This window comes from Sparassis crispa, assembly GCF_003851025.1.
Source record: "Sparassis crispa DNA, contig_000002F, whole genome shotgun sequence".
NCBI classification, from domain to species: Eukaryota; Fungi; Basidiomycota; class Agaricomycetes; order Polyporales; family Sparassidaceae; genus Sparassis; species Sparassis crispa.
In genome coordinates this window covers 86,636-110,030 of record NW_020939749.1, presented here as the reverse complement: position 1 = coordinate 110,030, position 23,395 = coordinate 86,636, and the positions used below count along the sequence as shown (strand labels likewise).

Below are 23,395 nucleotides of genomic sequence, written 5' to 3'. Positions count from 1 at the left end.
GATATTAGCCTCTACTAATACATTCTTTAGACATTGAAAATATATCCTAGACTCTTTTACAGTTTTTTGACCAAGCTCAAATTCGTATAAAGTAAATTTCTAATGCTAAACTCAAGCCTAATCATGTGGACCCCTGACTGACCAATGGTTGTCCGCCCAGACCGAGGATGGCCGTCGCCGTCCCTGCCGCATGGTGAGTGTAAACTGCCAGCCAACGTCACGCAAATGAGCATACACACTGCGCCCTTCCTCGAAGGAGACCGACGGAACGACCCGGTGCGGTCTGATGATGGCACTCGTTGCCTCCGCGCACTGTAGAGCTCTCCGTGTCTGGTCGGCAGGCTGCTTGTTGTTTGACGTTGGTTGACGGTTTGCGCTTGCCTTGCGGTTGTCCTCAAGAGGAGACGGATTCGCCGGAGGATACCTTGTGGCCCTATACTAAGGTGTGTCATCTTAGTTCTGGCTAACGGTTGGTATAGTTGGGACGTTGTGAGCGTAGGTGCTGGCTGGGCGGGGTGAGTACTTGTCTCTCTTGTCCGGGCTACACTTGTTCTGGCGACTGCGTCCACCGGTTCGGCGTTCTCTGGCGACACGATACTGCGGCCCCTTGCGTGTACTGGTTCTGGTTTATGGGCAGGTAAGTTGACGATGGCTGGTATCGACTGTGGCGGCGCCGCTTTGTGTAAAGGTGAGTCAACGATGGCCGGGTCAAATCTACTCTGGCGACACGGCTCTTGAGCGCCGACGCTCGAGTCTTCGGCAAATGGTCTGCGGCCATTCTTAGGCGACCGTTCACTGCGACCGTTCACTGCTTTTCTGCTCTTCTGTTAATAATCTTTAAAGTCTGGCTCGTTTACTACTTGTGCTTGGCTCTCTGGCGACTGTCATATGTCGGTGAGCGCTGTAGCATGATATAATATTTGCTTCATTTGATTTCTCTCAGAACGAACTCACGAGTCAGACGTAGGATGCGACGTCACAGCGATTAAACGATCTATTTCCACTGAGGTGAGCACTCCCTTCACTTCAGTTCGGCGAGTGTGCCGCGTTCCTCTGCTTTGACGATGTGTTAATTGAACGTAGACGCAACGACATTTTGCGCCTGAATGCCGTTGTCAATCGACTGCATTTTCATTTTATTTGGTGAGAGCTCTGTTGTCTTGAGTTGGGTGGCATGCTGTGCTCGTTCTCTTTCACACTGGTTAAAGATGAAACCGCGACAAGACCGCTACACGCAGTAAAGGTGGGTGTTTCTTTTCCCGAGGGCGGGCAGCGCTTGCGATGCAGGCGTCGTCCGGGCGCGGACCTTTACGTGGTCCTCGGGATAAGTACCTCGTTGCCTCCTGGCAGCGGGGGAAACCAACTCGCGCCGAACTCCAGGTATGATTTCTTTCTCATATCCGCTTACATGATTCCCCCTTGCCACTGCAGTAGGAGCACGAACGCATTTCTACAGCTACATTGGATGCCATCTTTGCGCCGCCAATACTGTTCGACGGCGTCGGACAAAGATGGTATTGGTAAGTCTCATTCGTTGTTGCCATCTTTTATTTCTGCCTGATTAATTACTCCTGAGAGTAGGTAATCAATGCCCCTCTGCTTCCCGAAGATCGTGATATTGGTTTTGACGTTCCCTTTCTCGAGGTCGACGACCTACTGGGCGATGCCATCTCGACCACTTTCGAATTTTGTTCTGGGGACTTGCGCTGTCGTGCTTGTTTGTGCTCTGCTTCGGAGCTAGTGGCAACATTTTACGGCGACGAATGAACTGGCTGGTTTACCGCGGCAACCCCTCCTCTTCTGCTTGTGACTGTCGTAACCACGGCAGTTCTCTTTCGGCTCGTTTCTTTGTCGCGTCACCAGCTCTGGACTCTCTGGCGACGGCCGACTGCACTGATTCCGCTCTTCTACGGTGAAACACTGGGGTTTCTAAGTCATCTTGTGTGGTGCGATTGTCTCTGGCAATGTTATCTCGAGTGCGACTTCGACGACTTCTATCGGTCAACGACGGTCTGGCAGCATGGTTTGGCCTTTCTCACTCTCGGAAGTCTTGTCTATGTTTTTATCCTTTTTTGTTTTCTCTGCTTTGTTTTCTTTTTTATATTAGTCTCGTCCGACAATCATGTTGTATGCCCCCTCCTGTACCCGAGGACGGGTGGCACCTGCTTTGTGGGTGCTATCCGGGCGCGGACCTCTACGTGGTCCTCGGGACGAGTACCTTGTCGCTTCGGCGCAGGGGAAACTAACTCGCGCCGAAGTCCAACATACATTCGTTCGTTTCATCCGCTGTCATTCACTGATCTACAATTGGTTTTGAAGCTAAAAAAACTCACATCTTAAGACGACTTCCTCACTATGCTAAGCTCGACGACTCTGGTTGCTGTCGACTTCTGCTGCTTCGTCTGGGCGGCACACCACTCTTCTGGTCGGGCTCGCTTGCGTCTTGAATGCTAGGACATGGCGCGTCTGTGGCGGCGACGTCTTTACCTATGGCCAACTCGGTACCATTCTGGCGGCACGACATCAAAATATATACGCTATGCTTCGGGCTCCATGTGCTGTCATTTCCGGGTTGCTATACTTGCCGGTTAAGAACTCGGGCGCGGCATGCTATCTTCTATGAGGTAACCACTGCTCAGGTTGGCTCTCACCCGCCACCCGCCAGGTACATGATATGTTATTGACAGCAATGAAAGCCCAAGGCCAGTGCTTGACGAAAGGAACGAAACTCCGTACCTCCTACTCAGCTCATCTTAGCCATATTCTACGTACTTCGAGCTGCGAATGGACATGCGGATGGCGATCGCTCTATGTTCAACGTGACGACGATCTTACGACTCTACATAATACTCTATACACTAACACTGTGAGTCGACTACGGTCACATACCTATCTCGCACTTCGTTCAGCGAGGAACTTTCTGCAATGCAAGTCAAATATTTCTTGGCGTGTTCATTCGATGCTTATTCCCTCGATGTGGTCCTTGTGCACTTGGGCTTGTACGGACCGCTCTTTACAGATGACTCCCCTCAGAGTTCGTACCCTGTTGTTCAACGTTAAATAGAACAGAGCTAGAAGCCGATGGAAGACGGCGGAAGTCGCTTGTTAGCCATATAGGCAGCAGCAGGACACAAGAGTTCGGTGCAGGTCCGCGAATGCTAATTGAAAGGCCTGAGCCTAAAACGAAAAAAATAGTTTAGTCGCACAACATGCGTTCTAAACTTGGGTTAGCCTGTATTTCCCGTATTCCTAATTGCGCCATACTTTGCAAGACCATCCCACGGAATCCGGGTATGCATGCGTCCCGCCCGCGAGAACCAGGCATTGGGTAACGTCGAAGCCGAGGCATTCTGAATTGGGAGCTGCAGATCCTTAGTTTGAACGTCTCGAACCCGAACCTACACAGCGGAGAGCGGCATTGTCCAGCATTGGTTCGCGACGCCGCGGCTTGGAGCAAGATTGACCCTGAAGCCTATTATCCTAAACATAGGAGAGAGGGTGTGAGGCCGTCCAGTGGCACTGCATTCTGATAGACTTGGCCGCGCATAAAGGGACAACCATAGGATCCTCGTTAGCTCAAAGCAGAAATTGAGCCCATGATGATTGACTTGGCGTGTAACCCGAGATCGCTTGCTCGCACCAATGTCACGAAAGGGCTGTAGAATTCTGGCCTGAGACTGGGAATTTTGCAGCTGACAGGTATCGTGGTTGTTAGAAGATATGTCCCAATAGGTGCAGAGGATCAGGATCGCACCACTCGTTAATGAACGATGCCGATGGTAACCATAGAACACCAAGAGGCACGGCGTTTCAACAGAAATCGAAAGAAAGGCACCTGCGGGATGGCTTTGGTGGCCTGTAGAAAGAGCTGATTCAACTGGCAGCCGGCTATACTCCCTCGGATCGGCATACCTTGGATAATAATAATATGCAGTAGAGGGCGGAAGTTGGACAATACGCCTCGCTAAATCACGGTAGTGATGTGATTGGGGTGCCAGAGAGCAGCAAGGAATTTTGGATGGAGAAGTATCCGACTTCGAGTAACATAGCCCATGGACATGACGAACGAATCCGCGAAAGAGCCGAAGAAGTGACTAAAGCGCTCGCATGACGATTACCATCCGCACGATTCGTCATGAACGGGCGTCCTTGAGCTAAGGTGCCGTTGTCGCTCGACTGTCGAAGGACACGCCACGCAGCATGGCCAACATCCCAGGGCTTCCCAGGGCCTCAGGAAGAAGGATTGTCCGAGCAGTACGTGAAGAAAAAGGAGATGACGTTTCATCGGGCCACGGAGTGTCATGCGTACAGCTTGACGTCTTCAGCTAAGATAAGTATCATCACAATGTCTTTGCAAACTTACCTGACGAACATTGTAAGCAGCAAGCCCGCATCAAAAAAATTCTTCCTGTTGCAGCTCAAACAACTTGCACAGCGGATCGGCTGGGTCAGTTGACATGATGAGCTGGCGCTTGTGTTACGTACGGGTTGTATACTCTTCGGAGGACAGAGAACATACTGTGGGTCATGAGAGCACCTCGAGAGGATTGATGCATTGATGAGTCCGATGAGACATATACGCCGCACTGACCTCGGAACGTCAACGTCATTGACATTCAGACGATGACGCACCATGGCCAGTGAAAATAGCAGCTGAAAGTCGGAAAGGGTTATACATGATCTCCGACCTGCGACTTCTTGCACAGCGGGCATACTGCATTCGGTTTCATCATGAGACTTCTCAACTTGCCCAAGACATTTCTGCAGTGCGCGTATATACTGCAACGTTCATGAGCCCACAAGGCGCTGTAACATAAACAACAGACCCGGCTGTGTTCAGGTCACTGCGGTCAGGTCATATCACCTGTGCGTCGTCGCTGATCTAATGCAGCACGTTCGATGGCGCTGCAGCATTCCTCCCACACGTGCAAAGCGAGCATCTGTAATGCTATGGATCTGCAAGGGGCTGCCAAGAATGACGTACCTCCGTGCGAAGCTCATTACGGCCTGTGGCTGGCAGAGAACGTCGCACCAAGGAACAGTGCGCAATAAATGCCGTAGGAGGCTTCGCTCGCACACGTGAGGACGAAGGTTGAAGGTTCCGAAGACACGCACACACGTGAGGACCCATTATAATACGAAGGTTTCGAAGACACGCACCTGCATCACCACGCGAAGCGCGCGTCGTCACAGGACAGTTCGTCCACCAGCTCCGATCGCGAGTCTACAGTCCAGACCATGCAGTACGAACGAGCTTCCACGCTTGAGCGAAACGCCATCCAATCCACATATCCAGTCCCACAGCGACGTCTGCTGGTCAGTGGAGCGGAGTAAGCGCGAATTGCGCTGTTCCAATAACGATGAAGGGAACGTAGGCCTCTCACGCACTTCAATGGTCGAGCCACCTTCGCGCAATCATCAAATCTCATGACCAGGGCCAGCCAGTGGAATAAGCAGGTCTCGCACCTAAAGTGGGGTCCAGCACACGAGGGGGGCCCTTTTTGCAGGCCACACTAACTGCATCGTCTACGAAACGACGATGTGTTTCGCTTCGCCGTGCGATTGGAGGGCGATAGGGCGATAACTCAACTTGCACCTGCAGCATCGGGCGTCCGGCGGATGGCATTCGCTGAGATTGCCTCGACCGCTCTGTTCTGCGCAGCGCACCCTTCTGCCGAGACTCCTCTATTCAATTTCATCACTTCGGGTGAGGATGAGTGGGGTATGATCTCTCACCGCGGCCAGTAAACGCCAAATCATGAGAAGCAGAGTCCAGTGGCGTTCCAGCGTGTCTCTTGTGCAGAAGATGAGAGGGACGCTAGAGCCCACCAGCCTTGTCATCGGCGCGTCTGGGATGCGAGATCGAGACTACTACACGCTAGAACACGCTCTGAAGGTACGATGTACTCACGATCGGTGCGGTGGTTAAATTTTGAAGCAGTCCTGAGTCGTGTTAAGGATATTGGGAAAGTCGGACGAATATGAATGCGAGTAGAGCGCATATAGTCAGGTACGGAGGCTGCCCGCCAGGGCCTGCGAGCGACAGTGAGGAGGGGGAGGGTGTGCTGCCGGAGGTACGGTGCAGACTTACCGTCGGGGCCGAGTTGTTGCACCATTCACTCTTAAATTCGGCCTGCCTCTGGAGATGAGCTGGTCGGCGATCCGGCGGTGACAGTCTCTGGGAGTACGTCTCTCGTCTTTTGGTCTTCCTCACGACACTGCTCAGTTAGCGACAAACCCATCCCGAACGCGTAGATCGCGAGACGTGTATCGCATTGCAAGCCGCGTCTTCGCAGGGTGCATATACGCCCCGGCTGGAATGAAATGACACATTCTGGCATGCGAGAGAATCAGACCGAGCAGAAACCGGCCTGGGAGCTGTACTATCACTTCTGACCTCACGTCTTCGCAGCCTCCACAGACTAAAGCGAAAGTTTCTGGCATGCGTGCGCTGAATCGACCAGGAATATATTCTGTGCGGGCACACGAATTCGATACTGTTCGGCAGAGACGAAGCGCGAGGTCAACCAGCTGACCAGCCCGTGTGCAGGCTGCAGGGCGCTCACCACAGCGATGCCAGATCGGCTGAGTGGTAGCGGACCTGAGAATATTGATATCCATGCGAGCCAGGGGACCGCTGCAGTGCGAGAAGCTTGAGCGATTCCTCCTTAGCACAGGTGTGTCGGAAGGCCTCTCAGTCAAGAACCTTCCTATGTGGGAACTGCTGCAGGCGACGATCTCATCCAATTCCAACCATCCGAAGACACTACAAACCGACTTACGAGAGTGCGGTGGCCAACGGAACTTCTCTTCGACAACCGTCTGCACTGTAAAATTGAAATGTTTCACAGCCAGGATGCGCCCCTTGGCAGTACTCTGGCGCCGCCTCAGCGCCGGAAACACGCCTCGGTGGGAGGGCTCGATTTTCTGAGGATAGCTTGCAAAAGCTGCAACGCTTCACAACCGGGGACCGGCTCCCTGAGAGTATTCTCGCGCCTCCTCAGCGCTGGAAACGCGTCTCTGCGAGAGAAAGACGCGCCGTAATCGCACTCGAGAAATGAATCATGATCAAATCTCAGATGCCACGGGTCGATGCACGACCGTCCGCGCAGGCTGCGAACAACGAACCCTCGGAATATCTTCCCATGTAAACCACGAGAAGGCGAAAACGCACGTCTCAGACGAACGACAAGCGCACGATGCAACGCGCGTTAAGTGAAGCGTGGCTTGGGAACAGCACACTGCAAGCCAAGAGTGAAATTTTCGTCAGCCACCAACGTTCAAGACGAGACTCAGGCTGGGAGGCGGTGAAGCCGTTCCTCCCTGCCACGGATGCCGAAGGGCATCTCGGATCCTACGTGGGGGCTGCAAGCGACGATCTCATCAAATACCAATCATCCAAAGACACAGCACATCGACTCACGAAAGCGCAGTACCCGACGGAGCGTCTCTTCGACAACCCGACAACCGTCTGCGCTGTAAAAACACTGACCCAGCTGTAAATTTGAGGACGCTCGGCGACTTGCACGCTTCTCAAGAGACCAAAGCTCGCAAAAATTGAAATGTTTCACATCCAGGACCCGCCTCCTGCCAGCATGCTCGCGCCTCCTCAGTGCTGGAAACGCGCCTCAGCGAGAGAGACGCGCCGTAATCGCAATCGAGAAATGAATTATGATTCTATCTCATGTATACCACGAGAGGGCGAAAACGCACATCTCAGTGGAACAAGGAGCACACGATGCAACACGCGTTAAGTGAGGCGTGGCCTGGGAAGAGCGCACAGCAAGCCAAGAGTGAAATCTGCCTCAGCGACGAACGGTCAAGACGAGACTCACGCCGATAGGCGGTGAAGCTGTTCCTCCCTACTATATACAGATATCGGAGGGCTTCTCAGTGAAGGGTCTTCCTACGGGGCGCCCGCGCCAAGCTGCGATCTCAACAAATACCAACCATCCGAAGAGACTACAAATCGACTCACGAAAGCGCGCAACTCGACGGAACTTCGTATTGGTCTGCGCTGTAAAACGCCGACCCGGCTATCAATTTGAGGACGCTCCAGAGCTGGCGCAGTCCTCTGAAGACCAAAATCGCAAAAATGAGATGTTTCACAACCACGATACGATATTCTCGCGCCCCCCGAGCGGAAACGCGCCGCTGCGAGAGAGACGCGCGGATATCGAGAAATGAATTGTGATCGAATCTCGGAAGCCGTGCGGGTCGATGCACGACGCTCGCACTTCGAGCGAACAACGAACCCTCACGTAACCCACGAGAAGGCGAAGGCAGAAATGCACATCTCAGATGAACGAGAAGCACACGATGCAACAGGCGTGTAGTGAAGCGCAGCCTGAGAAAAACAGAGCGAAAGTTTCATCAACCACGAACGTTCAATACGAGACTCACGCTAGGAGGCGGCTGATAAGAGTTGGTCACCCCTCAGCGCGACCGCGCGCCGTGCGAGAATATCACTGTCCATAGAACGTGTTATCCAGCACAGTGCGAGCTGGGACTCTCCAACGACCGAGCATACATCCATGCTCGAAATCTGCATCGTGCGTTAGCTGTTGAATTCCGTTGCGGCGGGGTGGCACCGCAGCCCGATCGAACGAATATTCTCCGCAAAGCCGCTGGACGATCGGACGGAAAGATGCAGGATGACCGCGGCGTACGAGAAAACGCCTCTGCATATATGCAAAGCCGTTTTCTCATGGGCCGCGATCAGCTGCATCGCGCAGCGCTCCGAAGTCGCACTTCCAGAGATATACATGTGAGGCGGGCTGCGTGGCTGCAACGTGCAGTGAGTTGCTGGATGCGGCGGTGCTGCTGATGGGCGCCGGGCGGGTGTCCGTGGGTGGCGTGTGATAATAGGCGTATAATGAATTGTCCACCCAATGGGATCGTTGCAGGAGCGCAATCGGCAGATGCGGCGGAGAGACGCGTATAATTTTTGAGGTAGCTGCTGCACCAGGTTGGAGGGAGGTGGAGCATGGGAGCTGCGTCATGGGACGGTGCACCCCGCAGCGTTGTTTTTGCTATGAGTCGCTGCTTGAGAAGCGCATACATCCGAGTGGACAGACGTCAGACCACTGCACAACAACAGTACGCAAGGGACTCACAAAATCGAGACATGTCTGAGGTAAACCGACGCGTGGCGAAGCTCGCATCAAGGCACGTCGAGTTAAACCGACGGGCGGCGAAGCTCAAGCTTCAAGCTCTGCGCGAGCCACCTTGTGAGCTGCACAGCCGATCGCCACCGTCACACGATGCGTCATGCGCGTGCACCGACAGCCTGCGGCGTGTCGGGTCTGCACGCGTCTGCGCGGTTATTGCTAGATGGAGGTGCAGAACTTCGAGCAGGTGCGCATCGATCTGGCTTCGACGACTGATCCGCATCGCGAAACCGGACACGGAGGTCGCTCGCCCGTCGGACCTTAATCCCGGAGGTCAAAGACGAGAAACCAGACGACCTGTCTGATTCGGTTAACGATGTCAGGTGTGCGATATCTGGACAACTCACGAAGCTGGATCAGGCTCGTCGCCCCACGCATCAACGACGGACACTATTCTGGATCGCCGGTGTTTCTGGACACGGTAGTTGGTCCAGCTGCAGGAGTACTGCTGTACATCACCTGTTGAAGCTGTACACTTGTGCACTTGTACGTACCAATTCCCGGGCCAGGGTTGAGACATAGATGCGCGCGAGACTGTCGGCGAGACGCCACGATGATTTGTGGTCGATGGACAGGCAGTGCCAGCGAAGAGTCGGGATGTCGGCGAGGGCCGAGCGCCGCTGAGATCCAGGCCCCACTATTGGCCAGGAATACGGCAAGTCCCGGATGCTCCTGCCGAGGTGGCGCGGCAACTGCATTTCTGGGGTACCAATTTGCCGCGGCCCCGGGTCGCGGCCGGGTGTTGTGGCTGCATCGTGGCTGCGATTTTTGGACGGAAAAAGAGCCAAAGTGGAACCCGCAAGCTGAAGTAAATTTTCGAGCACAGCTGGCGGTCGAGCGCGATGATGGAGTGTGGAGTCGGCTGAGAGAAGTGTGGGGTGTCCAAATTAAGCGTCGGGCGAGGAAAGGATATTCGACGAAAGCCTGTCACAAAAATGTCACAGATGACGCACTGCCACAAGAAAATGGGGTATCGAAATTGAGCAACCGACACTACGGCCGTCGCCCTGTCTGCGACGCTCCTTTCCCGACGTCCACCAAGCTCCCGACGACCGACTCGACCGCAAGCTCGACTGCCACAACGCAGGCCGCGTTTCGCTCCCGCCAAAGTTCGACCAAATCAATCGCGCACACCTATTTGGACAGGTCGTCGCGTTCTGCCGGCTTCGAACCCAGCGAGCCTCGAGCTAGCCGTCCTGGGCGATGTCCACCTTCTCTTCGCTGTCCTCCATCTCTGCTGCATCACCGCCCCCATCTCTCTATTCGCGTCTCCCGGGCGGGAAACAGGCGCAGGCACGCGGGTCGCGCGTTGAGAGCGCGTCTCGCGCGCGACACGCTCGCACGACCAGTAGCAGAGGGTCTTCGGAGGGTTGGCAGTCGCCCAAGTCGAGCTCGTCCAGCCTATGGTTCGCGCACGCTCTGCCGCGCTACGATGCGCGATTTGAAGGGTCAGATTCAAATCATGGCGAAACTCGAGATGTCCTTGAGTCCAAGTCCGTGACTAAAGTCCGAGCATTCGCACCATGCAACGAGGCTGCCCGGCTCTTCCGCGGCTCGGGTAAGCTGCAGGCTGCAGGAACCCAGGCCCATCAGGTCCACCACGCATCCTCCGGCTGGCTTCCCCCACGGGCCTCTCCTTCTCTTCCCCGTGACGGTGCAATCTCTGTTAATACCACCGCACCCTCTTCCTCTCGCCACCTTTACACCAACACTCTTCCCGCCTCCCCGCACCGACACCGTGCCCCCCGGAGAACATTTGGAAATAGTCAATACGCCTATCTTCCCCCATCGGCCTCTATCGCTTCCTTCGCCGTCTCTGAGCCTTCCCCAGCATCCTTTGAGCCTTCGACGCCGTCGCCGTCCCCACGCGTCCAACGGTCGCGTCCCCAAAGGTGAGATGTCGTATATTTCTTTTTCTTTTTTGAAGGCGCTGCTGCACGCCCGTCATGTGCTTTCAGCGTTCGTGATCGCATCCCCTTGTCTTGGTTATGACTTTCACAAGTAGCTCGGGTGAACCTTATCCTCGTCGAAGTTCATCTGTTCTGGACTTCGCAATTCGTGGCCGGTCTCTGACCCGGTCCACGTTGGGCCAGCACTGAATTGACACATTCACTCTCTTTGGCGCGCTTCTCAGCTTTCCCCTGTATAATCACTGTTCCCACTCACCTCTGATTTCATGACCCCTCTTCTACCCTTTATGAGCGTGCCCCCCCTAACTCCTCCTCCAGATCACCCTCCACGCCCCCACGTACTTTCCTCCTCAGTCGCGGCTTCGCTCCGACGTGCGGCCGCCCCACCCTCGCCATGTCCATGCAAATACACGCACCCTCCCCCGTCCTCTCCTCCTCCCGCGTCTTCTCACCAGCTCCACCAGCAAACCGCGGACGGTCGCCCTCGCGCCCCTCCAGCAGTCGACCAACGTCCCCTCAGGTTCTGCCAACACAACTGCCGGGTCTGCGACCGCCGATGCCGAGACCGCCGAGCCGTTCCGAACGCCTCCTGCGCGACACGCTCCGCCGTGCCGAAGAGCACGACCGCATGTTGAGCCCGCCGCTGCCTCCCCTGAGCCCAGGTCTCTACCCCGCCGGCCCCCTTGGTGTGGGCGCGCGGAGCCACCCCTCGACGCCCAGGAGCCAGCGCCATCGCCGCAGCACGTCCTCGAGCGACTCGTTCGACTATCCCGCGGAGCGGGCCGAGGAGGTGGATACGGACGACGGGGACGCGCGCGACTATCTGTGGCGCACGGCCTCTGCGAGCAGCGAGTCCTCGTGCAACCACGCGCAGCACGCGCAGGCGCAGTACGCCCACCAGCTGCATGGGCGGGCGCTCGTGCGTAACAGGAGCATGACGAGTGCGGACAGTCCCAAGAATGCGCATGCGATAAAGACCCGGGCCCAGGCAAGTCCGAAGCGTGTGCCCCTGCAGCGCTCGCTGACGTACGCGGCGCACGGCCCCCGCCAGCCCCAGATACAGCAGTCGCCCGTGTCCAAGCGGGCGTCGCTCGATGCGGAGCGTCCGCATTCACACCAGCACCAACATCAGTATGCGATGACCCCGCACGAGGCGGTGTTACGCAGCCGGCTAGAAGGCGTGCTGCGCGGTGCGAAGGAGCAAGAGCGCAGAACGCAGAGCGTTGAGCGACGGGACGGAGGTAGCGGTAGTGGAAGTGGGAGCGGGAACTCGATGGCGAGCAGCCGGAATTTGAGTGCGGAGGGCGACCTGTTCTTTGGGGCAGTCGAAGACGTGAGTGCCGCGCTGCCCCCAGCGGTTTGCGTGCGTGCTGACAAGGTCGTACAGTCGAGCGTCGCCTCGCTCGGCTCGGCGGACGCCAAGTACCCCAAGAATCGCACGGGCTTCTCCCCGCGCTCGCCACGCGTGGGCGGTGCGCTACCGCAGCCGTCGGTCTCGCCATCGTCGACGTCGGGCAGCCCGCGCACGCCACCGGACTCGCCGCCGTTCGACGCGCACACCGCTGCGGCGCTCTGTCGCGCGATGGATGGGTACGTGAGCTTCGCGAACATCGAGGGGCTCGGCGTGCCCGGGGGCGAGGAGGAGGACGAGGAGAGCGTGAAGGAGCACGGGCGGTGGTGGGGGTGGTTGACTATTCCCAAGCGGAGGGAGCGCAGTGATAGTGCGAGCAGCTTTGCGTCGGGATGAGCTTGCGTCTCATGTCCTGTCTGACTCGACTCGACGGCGCTCTGGATCGTCGTCCCCCGACTGGTTCTTCTCACTTCTCCCACCGTCCGTCGTTGCTGCTTGTTCGTCTCGACCTCGGATTCCTGCTCGTGCTCATTTGATCTTACTTACATGGTTCACCATTCGCACTTCTACCGGTACTCACGCATTGTCTCCTTCTCGCCGCATTCCACTCATTCCCTCCTTCATTGTTCGCATCTTCTCATCCTCGAATATCGCGATATCGGCCGGCCGACCCCAACCCACTTCCCGCCCGCACCCGTCCTCGCATGCGGGGCTGTGTCTGCGTCTGTGCGCAGTGCAATGCTATCTCCGAATGCCCGAACGAAGTGCGGACGCCCGTCCGTGTCCACTCGTTCATATCAATCCCACCACTGACCGTCTCACGACCCGCGCGATCAAGATCGTATTTACGCCTTTCCCCACGACCTCCACGCTCGAAAGGCAGGGGCTGCGTGCTCCGCCTTCGCCAGGCGGCTCGGTTCGCTTGTCTGCTGTCGCGTCTGTCCGCTTCTGGGAAGGCATGTATGCTTGTGCTAGTGCTGTACGACTGACTGACTGAGTTGACTTTGTAACGCATACGCTCGTACGGTACGATTTTCTCACGTTTGTTTATGATTTATGTGCGGCTCGACGATGGTCGTTGGTCGTTCTGCTTACCATGCTTGGATGGATGTGCGCTTCCGGTCGATGGTTACGATACGCGCTTGGTCTTGTTGCTTGCAATAGATCGCATCGTATACTGAATTTTCGAATTTCTGCGAGCAACTTCCTATGAATTCGAGCGCTGCGCAACTTCAGCGTGTCCCTGGGAAGATACGTTTTCGAGTGCGGAGCGGCACGTATCAGCCACTATCGCTCGAGCGACTAATCGAATAGCGATTACGGCCTTGTATGAGAACGACGAGAAGGCCTTTGCATAATCGTGCGGACCTGAGGCGGTTCTGCGGGCGGTGTTCTGTCCAAATACGAGATAGAGCCGGATCTCAGCCTCCTGGTTTGCACACGGTGCGTACTTCGTGTTCGGGGAACCCATGCAGGCCCTCAGGGAAGAGATTCGAGGTAGTAAGGTGCCCGATTCTCAGGCTTCCCGACGTGTTAACGCTGAAAATTTGTGTATTTGTATTCCTGTGCCTTGAGCTCGCGCGACTACCTCTCAGTGAGCAGCGTTTACATGATAGTGCGCGTTGGGGTTTCCTTCGTGGACGCCGGTGGTGAAGGCTGGGACGATCCAGCCACAGGCATCTTGAACGGCGGATGCCCGGACTTTATATTTCGCGCCCCCGAAGCTAGTGGTATTATTCGTATTGTGGGCGCTGACGAAGCGCGGCCTTATAAGCATGCAGCGCCACGATCGATAGCGCGAGTGCGCGGTGAGAGGACCTGGACGAAATGCGGTTAGTGCGTCCAGGTCTATCACCGTCAGGTTTTAATACGTACGTGTTGCGTGGAAGGCCCTACAAATCATCGTGATCTGCAGGATGCCGTGGAGATGAGCAAAATGCGCGATGGAGCAAGAACGATGATGAGTGGGTGACCACGGCTGCCATCTCGCAAACTTGAAGGCCTGTCAGGACTGGTAGCATACGATTGGGTGGGTTTTCAAGCCATGAGCTGCACCTGTGGATAAGGAGAAGAGGGTGATAGAGTGTGATGCAGTAAATGAATATACTTTTACGGCAACGACGATCATGGTATGCTCGCCGCACTGGATGATCTGCGGATGGGCCGATTCGCCAGAGTGCATCATTCGGAACCCGGATCGGTGAAGGAACCGTACGGAAAGTGACACAAATACAGTATCGGAAGTGAAAGGGCATGGCCAGATGACGAGCGCGGGTCCTATTACTGCAGCAAGCCGAAGAGGAGGCCATTAGACTGACACTGAGCAATAAAATTGAGCCTTTGCACTAGGCATCCTCTAGAAATGACCCTGCGCTAGAATACACCATACATCTCGGAGGTTCAGGTGCGATATGCGGCCACAGGACCCGTAATTTTTACATCGTATTGGGCACGCATGCCAGGTCGGGTGATCACTAAGGCTAACGGGAGTATCTCAGTGCCAATGATCAGGGACTCAGCGTGTACCAGGTGCGAATTCCTATGTAAAGGACTGAACCAACGCACCGGAGTCTGCGCAATCGACACAGAGGTCCGCAGTGCCGATGTGTCGTACTGGTATGTGTGATAAAATGGGCGAAGTGGGCGGCATGTTTCTCGGCTGGCCATTACTGCATTAGCCGCAGGAGCCAAAATGTGGCATAGAGAGGAACAATTGCTTCTCCTATCTACCTGAGGCTGTTAACGAGTCTGGTAAAGGGATAGGCTTCCATTTACGTGCTGAAAGTGGAGAAGAGATTTTCATGAGCGCAATATCTCATTTTGTAGCTTCCATCCGAAGAGTTAAATACGCACTACATGTTTAATTCTTCTTAGTCTTTCGTTGCGCATACAGATCATTGAGCTCCTCAATAGTCAAAAACCGAAGAGAATGCAGGAAATCCGGCTTTGGCGCGTCATTACTCCTTGACCGGACAGATCTCAAGAGCAGTCATTGTCGGAGAATCAGGACAAATGAAGACAGATAATCATCCCGTCAAACCGGGCTGCCTGAGACATCAGTAAAGTCCAGCAAAGGATAAAGGATGGGACACTAGACAAAGGTAAGCCTTTACAGCTCTTTTCGAAACTTGAACAATGATGCGGAGTCGCAAAATAGCTGTCCTGGCATAGTACTCACTAGATGATTCTCCTGGAAGTTGTTGACGTACCGTAGCCTTCATTATGGTGGCAATTAGAGAAGAGTCTGTTGTATGTTATTCACGAATGTTCGTCCTCTGTGTTCGGTGGGTGTATGGGTTCAAATGCGACGCATGCCTTTTTAGGCAATCTGTCTCCATCCCCAGCCACGTACCGTACAGACGGGATCATTACACAGCGGTCTAGAGGGCATAGATAGACACCAGTAGCCTGAGGGTATGTTACTGCAAGCGCTGTCAACGGAACTGCTGGAGATGATCCTGGGCTATCTCAGCGTGCCGAGCATGCTCACCTCTAAGCAGGAAAGTGATGATCGTGATACATTGCCTATCCAACTAACATAGAATCTCAGGTCAACCGCTTTTTCTACGGACTCATAGAGGATTCTGTTCGACTACAGTACAAAACCGAGCTGTACGCTGCTGGGATGATCAATGGCCCTCCAGGAAGAATGGCCATCGTTGAGAGGTTACAGAGATTGAAAGAGTACCAACGTGCCTGGCGAGCTCTCGATTTTTCCGCTGAAGTGACAATTCCCGAAGGTGTCAGCTTTCTCTCCATCTCTCCCAGCGCGCTTGCTCAGCCTGAGGCTTCCCGTAGCGGGATCGAGATAGTGCATCTCCCATCTCGCCTTAGGGGACTCGAAGAGAAGCGTTGGCAGTGTTTGATTCAGGACGAGAAGATTGACATGTCCACGGTCCTGATCGAGGTGGATATTGACCAGGACCTCCTAGTTTTGATTCAAGAGCTCGAGGACGAGCATGCGTCAGTATCCTTCATGATCACTGCACGACACACGCCCATTGGTCATTCACAGATTTCCGCCTACGAAAACGGCAAGGATCCAGTTTCGGTCTCTGGCTACAGGTGACCCACATCCATTAGCCCGTGTCTCGGCTCTGTCTCCTGTAGAAATGTTCTATGATCCTGATCACGCCTTGTCGCTTCAAGCTGACGTTCTGGCCTGGTTGGAACTGGAGGGCGATATCTATGAGGACGACGGGAGGTCTGTCCTGCGGTTGTGGAATTGGAAAACCGGAAACCTGATCTGGGTGAGCAGACTTCTCGTTCCCGTTGTATCTATACCTTTCGTGATACTGAGGACATAAATGGCTAGAAAATGTCTTCCGAATACTCTGCAAGATGCCCGCGCTCATTTGCATTCCTCAATTGCGATCATTTCCTGGTCTGCCTTGGTGATCAACTTGTTGTGTATTCTGTTGATGTCGACTGCGAAGAAATGACATGCGTTCCCAGCGGTGACGGGGACTACGTGTGCGCATTCAATCTACCGGAACGCTCCTCGAACGCACTTCGCGGGCTGACTATTGCGATGCAAGCCATCCCATTCTCCGAACAGCGCCAGCTCTCACCTGCACCTTTCCACGCCGACGCTTCTGAACGGTTATTTCTCATTACAATCATATTGCTCCCAACTGGCGTCGATGACGGAGACAGACATGATGTGTTCATACTCTTCGTGCCCTCCAGCACATTTCTCTCTAGCCTAGCCAAGGTAGAGGCGGGACGTGCACGACGCAATCTCCCTTGGGACGCATGGGGGCCGACGGGGTCGAGGATGATAGAGGTGCTTGCAGATGGCCTGCACCAAATCTTCCCGGCTCCGGATGACTGGCACCTTTTTGTCGACGACGTTTGCACCTCATCGGGTCTGAGGGGCTTGGTCACGTATGCCAGCTGGATCATCACTGAAGAGCAACCAATAATGCTGGAAGTGTATGACTTTACGCCCGGTGCAGTCAGGCAACTGACGCCTCTGACGTCTCTCCCGACTCGGACGATACGGCCGACTGAAACATCGACAACATACGTAACTGGCCCGTCCACGATCCGTAAACCGAGTAGTTTCGTCCGTGACGTTGTGACCTCCCTGCCGTATTGCCTCAGCAGGACGAGGATCTCATTATCCTCGGAGGAGAACCGCTTGGAGAAAGCTGTGCTAATGGCTGACGGTGTCATGGTTCAGGTATATCATTCTCTGCTCTGCCTTTGCTCGCATTCACATCATAATTCGGATCAGGACTCTGGACCACAATTCAGAGTGCTTACAATTTGAAGTGAGACGCAGCCATGCCTGTCAATGTCATTTAATGGGCTCTCTTTGTTTGCTTGCACGCTATCTCTCATCTGATGTTGGCCAGGTGCTGCCAACTGTCCCTTTCTTCAGAATACCTTGATTACTAGCTGGTCACCATATCGGTGATCCTGCTGTACGCCGATTCTTCGATGGCGTCGTCGCCACACTTTCTGTAGTAGCCTCCGCGACTTTGCGCATTGGTAGCTTAATACCATGGGCTGTACTATTGTGAGTCCCGCGATTACGTTGGAGCTAAAATTGTCGGGGTAGCCACTCAAAACTCATACCAGTGAACAGTATTCTAGATCATTTAGAGTCTACTCCTGCTGATAAGTAGGTTGTAGCGCCTAATAGATGGGTCGTTCTTCGCAGAGCATGCGGAGACAAACTCTACGAATGGTGGAGCGTATGTAGGAAGGGCAACATGACCGTCCCCTCGAGAGGTATGAGAGGCCTCGCTGCATGCTGCACCAGATGAAGAACCAAAGATGGGTCAAATTTCCTTGTGCTTGCTCGATTTCACTCCTGGAGCTGTCAAACCAACATTTCTGTGTCGACTTGGGAGAACACACCCGAGATGACATCGGCTGTTGTCTCGGGTGCCTGCTCAATTGTAGCGTTGTCATCACGCCGTACCGTTTCGTCGAGACCGACAGGATAAGCAACCATTATAACGGTCTTTAGTGAATGATGATCTCGTTTGATGGTCTGTCCTTAGCAATCACGTTCCTGCATAACGCAGGAAGTCTTCCGGTGCTGATTAATCGAGATACTGATCCTCCTTGTTCAGTATCCATTTAAGAGAGCATCCACTCACCGTGTACAGCGCATCTTAAGTATTCAAGTTTCACACGGCGAAAATCCTCGTTGTGTACGATGCATCAGAGATTAATGACGCACCCCAAAAATCGTATCGTATGGAAAGTACTTACCCATGTTACAACACCGTTGGACATAAGGAGAACGGACTCTTCCAGTCACGTAACCCCCTTTTCGGTACGGCAGGCTCGTTGTGATCTCTTCCCGGAAGCCGGTGTGAATCTGCTTGAATGTGCTTGGCTCGTTAACGACCGTAGTTGAGGTTGCAAACCGTCGCTTGGCAGAGACTTCGGATGATGATACGCGACGATAGCCTTCGACCCCAGCACGGGCATGAGCTTTACATTATACTTGTCAGTACCCATTCGACGGGACGAAGAAGCAGTCGTGATGAGCTCAAGTGTCTTTCCTGTGTTCCATTTTGTGACTGCGTATTTTAAGAAAAGTTTGTTTTTTGGTGGAAGCTGGAAGGGCACGGCTTCACTTGGTGAAGATGAGGGATACGATGTGGAGTGCGTCGCGAGACTATTGATCACAAGGAAATTCTCAGCGTCTGCGAACTCCAGTAGACGGAACACGCAGTGACTGCCGACACCGATACCGACAAGACATGGTCTTGTGACAGCTCCACGGTTAATTCATACGAAAAATCAAAGTTCTTACATGGTACTGTTTCAGTCTAGTAAGTCGCTGTCCTGTTAAAAGTCTTCCAGTGGGCTCGTCTATCAGGCCAGCAGCAAACAGCTCAATCTCGTACTGCAGGCGCGTGGAATCCTAGATGAAACCACACAAGTCGCGACGTACCTACCCAACGCGTTACATATTGTTAGAATTCAGTAACACGCAAAGACGAGAAGATCATATATATCTCGCCCGCTTGCATGTCAGGGTCTTGCGCACTGAGCTCCAACGAGACCAATATCAGCAACCCACCTGGCAACCCAAGACACTTTGAGGAAGTTGTAGGGAATGCAGAGCTCTGCATCCTGATTAGAAAAGAATATAGTGCGAGAAAACACCCTTACAGGTGCTTACATAGAACCGCAGGTTCAGCGTCGGAAAATGCCGAAATACTCAGCCACCGACGCGTTCTCAGCCAACATTCCCTTGCGACTCGAGGTTTAATTCTGTTGTTCACTGTCAACTGTATCTGTATTCACCCCCCGTCACTTCATCAGTAGAATTGTTGTCAGGCATTTACCATGGAGAATCCGCATGCTGAACGTCAAAACGTTCTTCTTCAACGCATCATCAAGAATGCTGTGAGTTTACTCGTACTTTCTGCGTCATGTAGTTGTGAGTATCGGATAAATTTTCAGGATAAGTGCACGGAAACCATCGTCGAGCTGAATCATTGTCTTGAGGTATGTCGACCAGACTTCTCTGTTACCTTGACTCATGTAGCACAGGAGATTACTCGCGCCAATGCGCACGTACAGATAGCAGCCGACCTCTTCACCAAGTACCGGAAGAACGTGCAATATAACCTCGAAGCGACCCCGTGCAGCTGATTGGTAATTTTGTCGCTCTATGCGGCTACTATTCCTTCCTTACAGTCATCATTCGATTTATCTCACAGGTCTGCCATGGACAGCTAGGAACAGTCGTACGCATTGCCTCAGTGCGTCCCCTGAAAATTCTCTTGTGATCGTTCTGACTGTCACCGACCAGTTTTCTCCCGACTTGTAACCTACATTTTTTTTCCGATCCGTCAGGCTAGTGCAGCAGCTGTTCTGAGGCTCGTTGTTTAGTGTTATGTCTACTTTCGTAGCAGGACTAGACTACGGATGTCTGGATATCGTCCGGACACTACGGTCGTGAGGGACACGATCAAAGTCGAGACGGACACAAGGATCTCTGATGATGCTCATGAGTGACTGAGGGAAATATATTGCTGAGTGTATGAATCTCTCTCAACCACCCTCTCAAACCCAACTATTGCGATGCGGTGACGCTAAATCTGACAGTTGTTCTGCGGTGCTTGGACTGGTACCATGATCAAATTGTGGGATACATAATTGGAGAATAGCGCAAGACAGCACAGTGTAATACAGGAGGCAGATGAATAACACAAACCCAGAAACGACAGCACACGGAGCCCGACAGCACAGCATATACATTTTGATGTCGTGCCGCCAGAGTTCGCCATAGGTGAAGACGTCGCCGCCACAGACGTGCCATGTTCTAGCATTCAAGACGCAAGCGAGCCAGACCAGAAGAGTGGTGTGCCGCCCAGACGAAGCAGCAGAAGTCGACAGCAACCAGAGTCGTCGAGCTTAGCATAGTGAGGAAGTCGTCTTAAGATGTGAGTTTTTTTAGCTTCAAAACCAATGGTAGATCAGTGAATGACAGCGGATGAAACGAACGAATGTATGTTGGACTTCGGCGCGAGTTAGTTTCCCCTGCGCCGAAGCGACAAGGTACTCGTCCCGAGGACCACGTAGAGGTCCGCGCCCGGATAGCACCCACAAAGCAGGTGCCACCCGTCCTCGGGTACAGGAGGGGACATACAACATGATTGTCAGACGAGACTTATATAGAAAAGAGGGGAAAAACATAGACAAGACTTCCGAGAGCGAGAAATGCCAAGCCATGCCGCCAGACAGCCGTTGACCGATAGAAGTCGTCGAAGTCGCACTCGAGATAACATTGCCAGAGACAATCGCACCACACAAGCTGACTTTCAGACCTCAGTGTTTCACCGTAGAAGAGCGGAATCAGTGCAGTCGGCCGTCGCCAGAGAGTCCAGAGCTGGTGACGCGACAAAGAAACGAGCCGAAAGAGAACTGCCGTGGTTACGACAGTCACAAGCAGAAGAGGAGGGGTTGCCGCGGTAAACTAGCCAGTTCATTCGTCGCCGTAAAATGTTGCCACTAGTTCCGAAGCAGAGCACAAACAAGCACGACAGCCCAAGTCGCCAGAATAAAATTCGAAAATGGTCGAATGGCATCGCCCAGTAGGTCGTCGAGCTCGAGAAAGGGAACATCAGAACCAATATCACGATCTTCGGGAAGCAGAGGGGCATTGATTACCTACTCTCAGGAGTAATTAATCAGGCAGAAATAAAAGATGGCAACAACAAATGAGACTTACCAATACCATCTTTGTCCGACGCCGTCGAACAGTATTGGCGGCACAAAGATGGCATCCAATGTAGCTGTAGAAATGCGTTCGTGCTCGTACTGCAGCGGCAAAGGGGAATCATGTAAGCGGATATGAGAAAGAAATCATACCTGGAGTTCGGCGCGAGTTGGTTTCCCCCGCTGCCAGGAGGCACCGAGGTACTTATCCCGAGGACCACGTAAAGGTCCGCGCCCGGACAATGCCTGCATCGCAAGCGCTGCCCGCCCTCGGGAAAAGAAACACCCACCTTTACTGGATATAGCGGTCTTGTCGCGATTCTACCTTTAACCAGGGTGAAAGCGAACGAGAATAGCATGTCACCCAACTCAGGACAAGAGAGCTCTCACCAAATAAAAAACATGCAGTCGACTGACAACGGCATTCAGGCGCAAAATGCTGTTGCGTCTACGTTCAATTAACACGTCGTCAAAGCAGACGAACGCGGCACACTCGCCGAACTGAAGTGAAGGGAGTGCTCACCACACAGTGAAATAGATCGTTTAATCGCTGTGACGTCGCATCGTCTGACTCGTGAATTCGTTCTGAGAGAAATCAAACGAAACAAATATTATATCATGCTACAGCGCTCACCGACATATGACAGTCACCAGTGAGCCAAGCACTAGTAGCAAAGGAGCCACATTTTGCAGATTATTGACGGACAAGCAGAAAAGCAATGAATAGTCGCCTAAGAATGGCCGCAGACCATTTGCCGAAGACTCGAGCGGGCGGCGCTCAAGAGCCGTGTCGCCAGAAAACGCCGAACAGGTGGACGCAGTCGCCAGAGCAAGTGTAGCCCAGACAAGAGAGACAAGTACTCACCGGGGCCAGCCAGCACTCACAGCGTCGCAGATATACCAACCGTTAGCCAGAACTAAGATAACACACCTTAATATAAAGCCACAAGGTATCCTCCGGCGAATCCGTCTCCTCTTGAGGACAACCGCAAGGCAAGCGCAAACCGTCAACCAACGTCGAGCAACAAGCAACCTGCCGACCGGACACGGAGAGCTCTACAGTGCGCGGAGGCAACAAGTGCCGTCATCGGACCGCACCGGGTCGTTCCGTCGGTCTCCTTCGAGGAAGGGCGCAGTGTGTATGCTCCTTGCGCGACGTTGGCTGGCAGTTTACACTCACCATGCGGCAGGGACGGCGACGGCCATCCTCGGTCTGGGCGGACGACCATTGGTCAGTGAACGAGATAACACAATGAAGAGCGCACCTTCATTTCGAGCCAGACATCCGTGATCAAAAGTAGACATCTGGAAGGCCGGAGAATGGTCAGCCAAAAGTAATGCATAGAACTAGAGGCAAACCACGATTCGGCGCGAGTTGGTTTCCCCCGCCACCCGGAGGCAACGGGGTACTTATCCCGAGGACCACGTAAAGGTCCGCGCCCGGACAGCAGCTGCATCGCAAGTGCTGCCCGTCCTCGGGACGCACCTGATGTGATTGAGGGTATTTCAACGCGCTTATCTGGCGACCCTGCACAACGACATTGTCAGTAAAAGTGCCGACAGAATGAACTTGCTGCAAATCTCACCTTCTCTTGCATTGATGACAACCGCACCGCAAGGCTAGCACAAACTGCAACCAACACCGAACGAAAAGCGACCTGCCGACCAGTCACAGAGAGCCATTGTTGTGTGCAGAGGGCAAAAAACGCCCGCATCATTGCACACCGGCTCTCCGTCGATCTCGCCCTTCAGAAGAGTTTACAGTGTCC

At 53.8% G+C, this 23,395-nt stretch overlaps 5 protein-coding genes across 5 annotated transcripts; 3 read left to right on the top strand and 2 right to left on the bottom strand.

Moving 5' to 3' along the window:
* Nucleotides 1-5,187: 5,187 nt before the first annotated feature.
* Nucleotides 5,188-5,760, bottom strand: SCP_0300360 (hypothetical protein; the record flags this gene model as incomplete). Its single annotated transcript, XM_027755433.1, has 4 exons — nt 5,188-5,313; nt 5,389-5,405; nt 5,467-5,671; nt 5,737-5,760. 4 exons carry the CDS (start codon nt 5,758-5,760, stop codon nt 5,188-5,190), a joined length of 372 nt encoding a protein of 123 aa, XP_027611234.1.
* A 3,508-nt stretch (nt 5,761-9,268) lies between these two features.
* On the bottom strand, nt 9,269-9,690 carry SCP_0300350 (hypothetical protein; the record flags this gene model as incomplete). The annotated part of the gene is made up of 3 exons (XM_027755432.1): nt 9,269-9,467; nt 9,518-9,604; nt 9,665-9,690. The coding sequence occupies 3 exons, from the start codon at nt 9,688-9,690 to the stop codon at nt 9,269-9,271; spliced, it is 312 nt and encodes a 103-aa protein (XP_027611233.1).
* Nucleotides 9,691-10,373: 683 nt separating this feature from the next.
* On the top strand, nt 10,374-12,827 carry SCP_0300340 (hypothetical protein; the record flags this gene model as incomplete). The annotated part of the gene is made up of 4 exons (XM_027755431.1): nt 10,374-11,062; nt 11,399-12,068; nt 12,132-12,413; nt 12,468-12,827. 4 exons carry the CDS (start codon nt 10,374-10,376, stop codon nt 12,825-12,827), a joined length of 2,001 nt encoding a protein of 666 aa, XP_027611232.1.
* A 3,253-nt stretch (nt 12,828-16,080) lies between these two features.
* Nucleotides 16,081-17,706, top strand: SCP_0300330 (hypothetical protein; the record flags this gene model as incomplete). Its single annotated transcript, XM_027755430.1, has 4 exons — nt 16,081-16,394; nt 16,447-16,681; nt 16,747-17,616; nt 17,671-17,706. 4 exons carry the CDS (start codon nt 16,081-16,083, stop codon nt 17,704-17,706), a joined length of 1,455 nt encoding a protein of 484 aa, XP_027611231.1.
* A 2,042-nt stretch (nt 17,707-19,748) lies between these two features.
* On the top strand, nt 19,749-20,057 carry SCP_0300320 (DASH complex subunit dad4; the record flags this gene model as incomplete). The annotated part of the gene is made up of 3 exons (XM_027755429.1): nt 19,749-19,808; nt 19,866-19,910; nt 19,956-20,057. 3 exons carry the CDS (start codon nt 19,749-19,751, stop codon nt 20,055-20,057), a joined length of 207 nt encoding a protein of 68 aa, XP_027611230.1.
* Nucleotides 20,058-23,395: the final 3,338 nt, after the last annotated feature.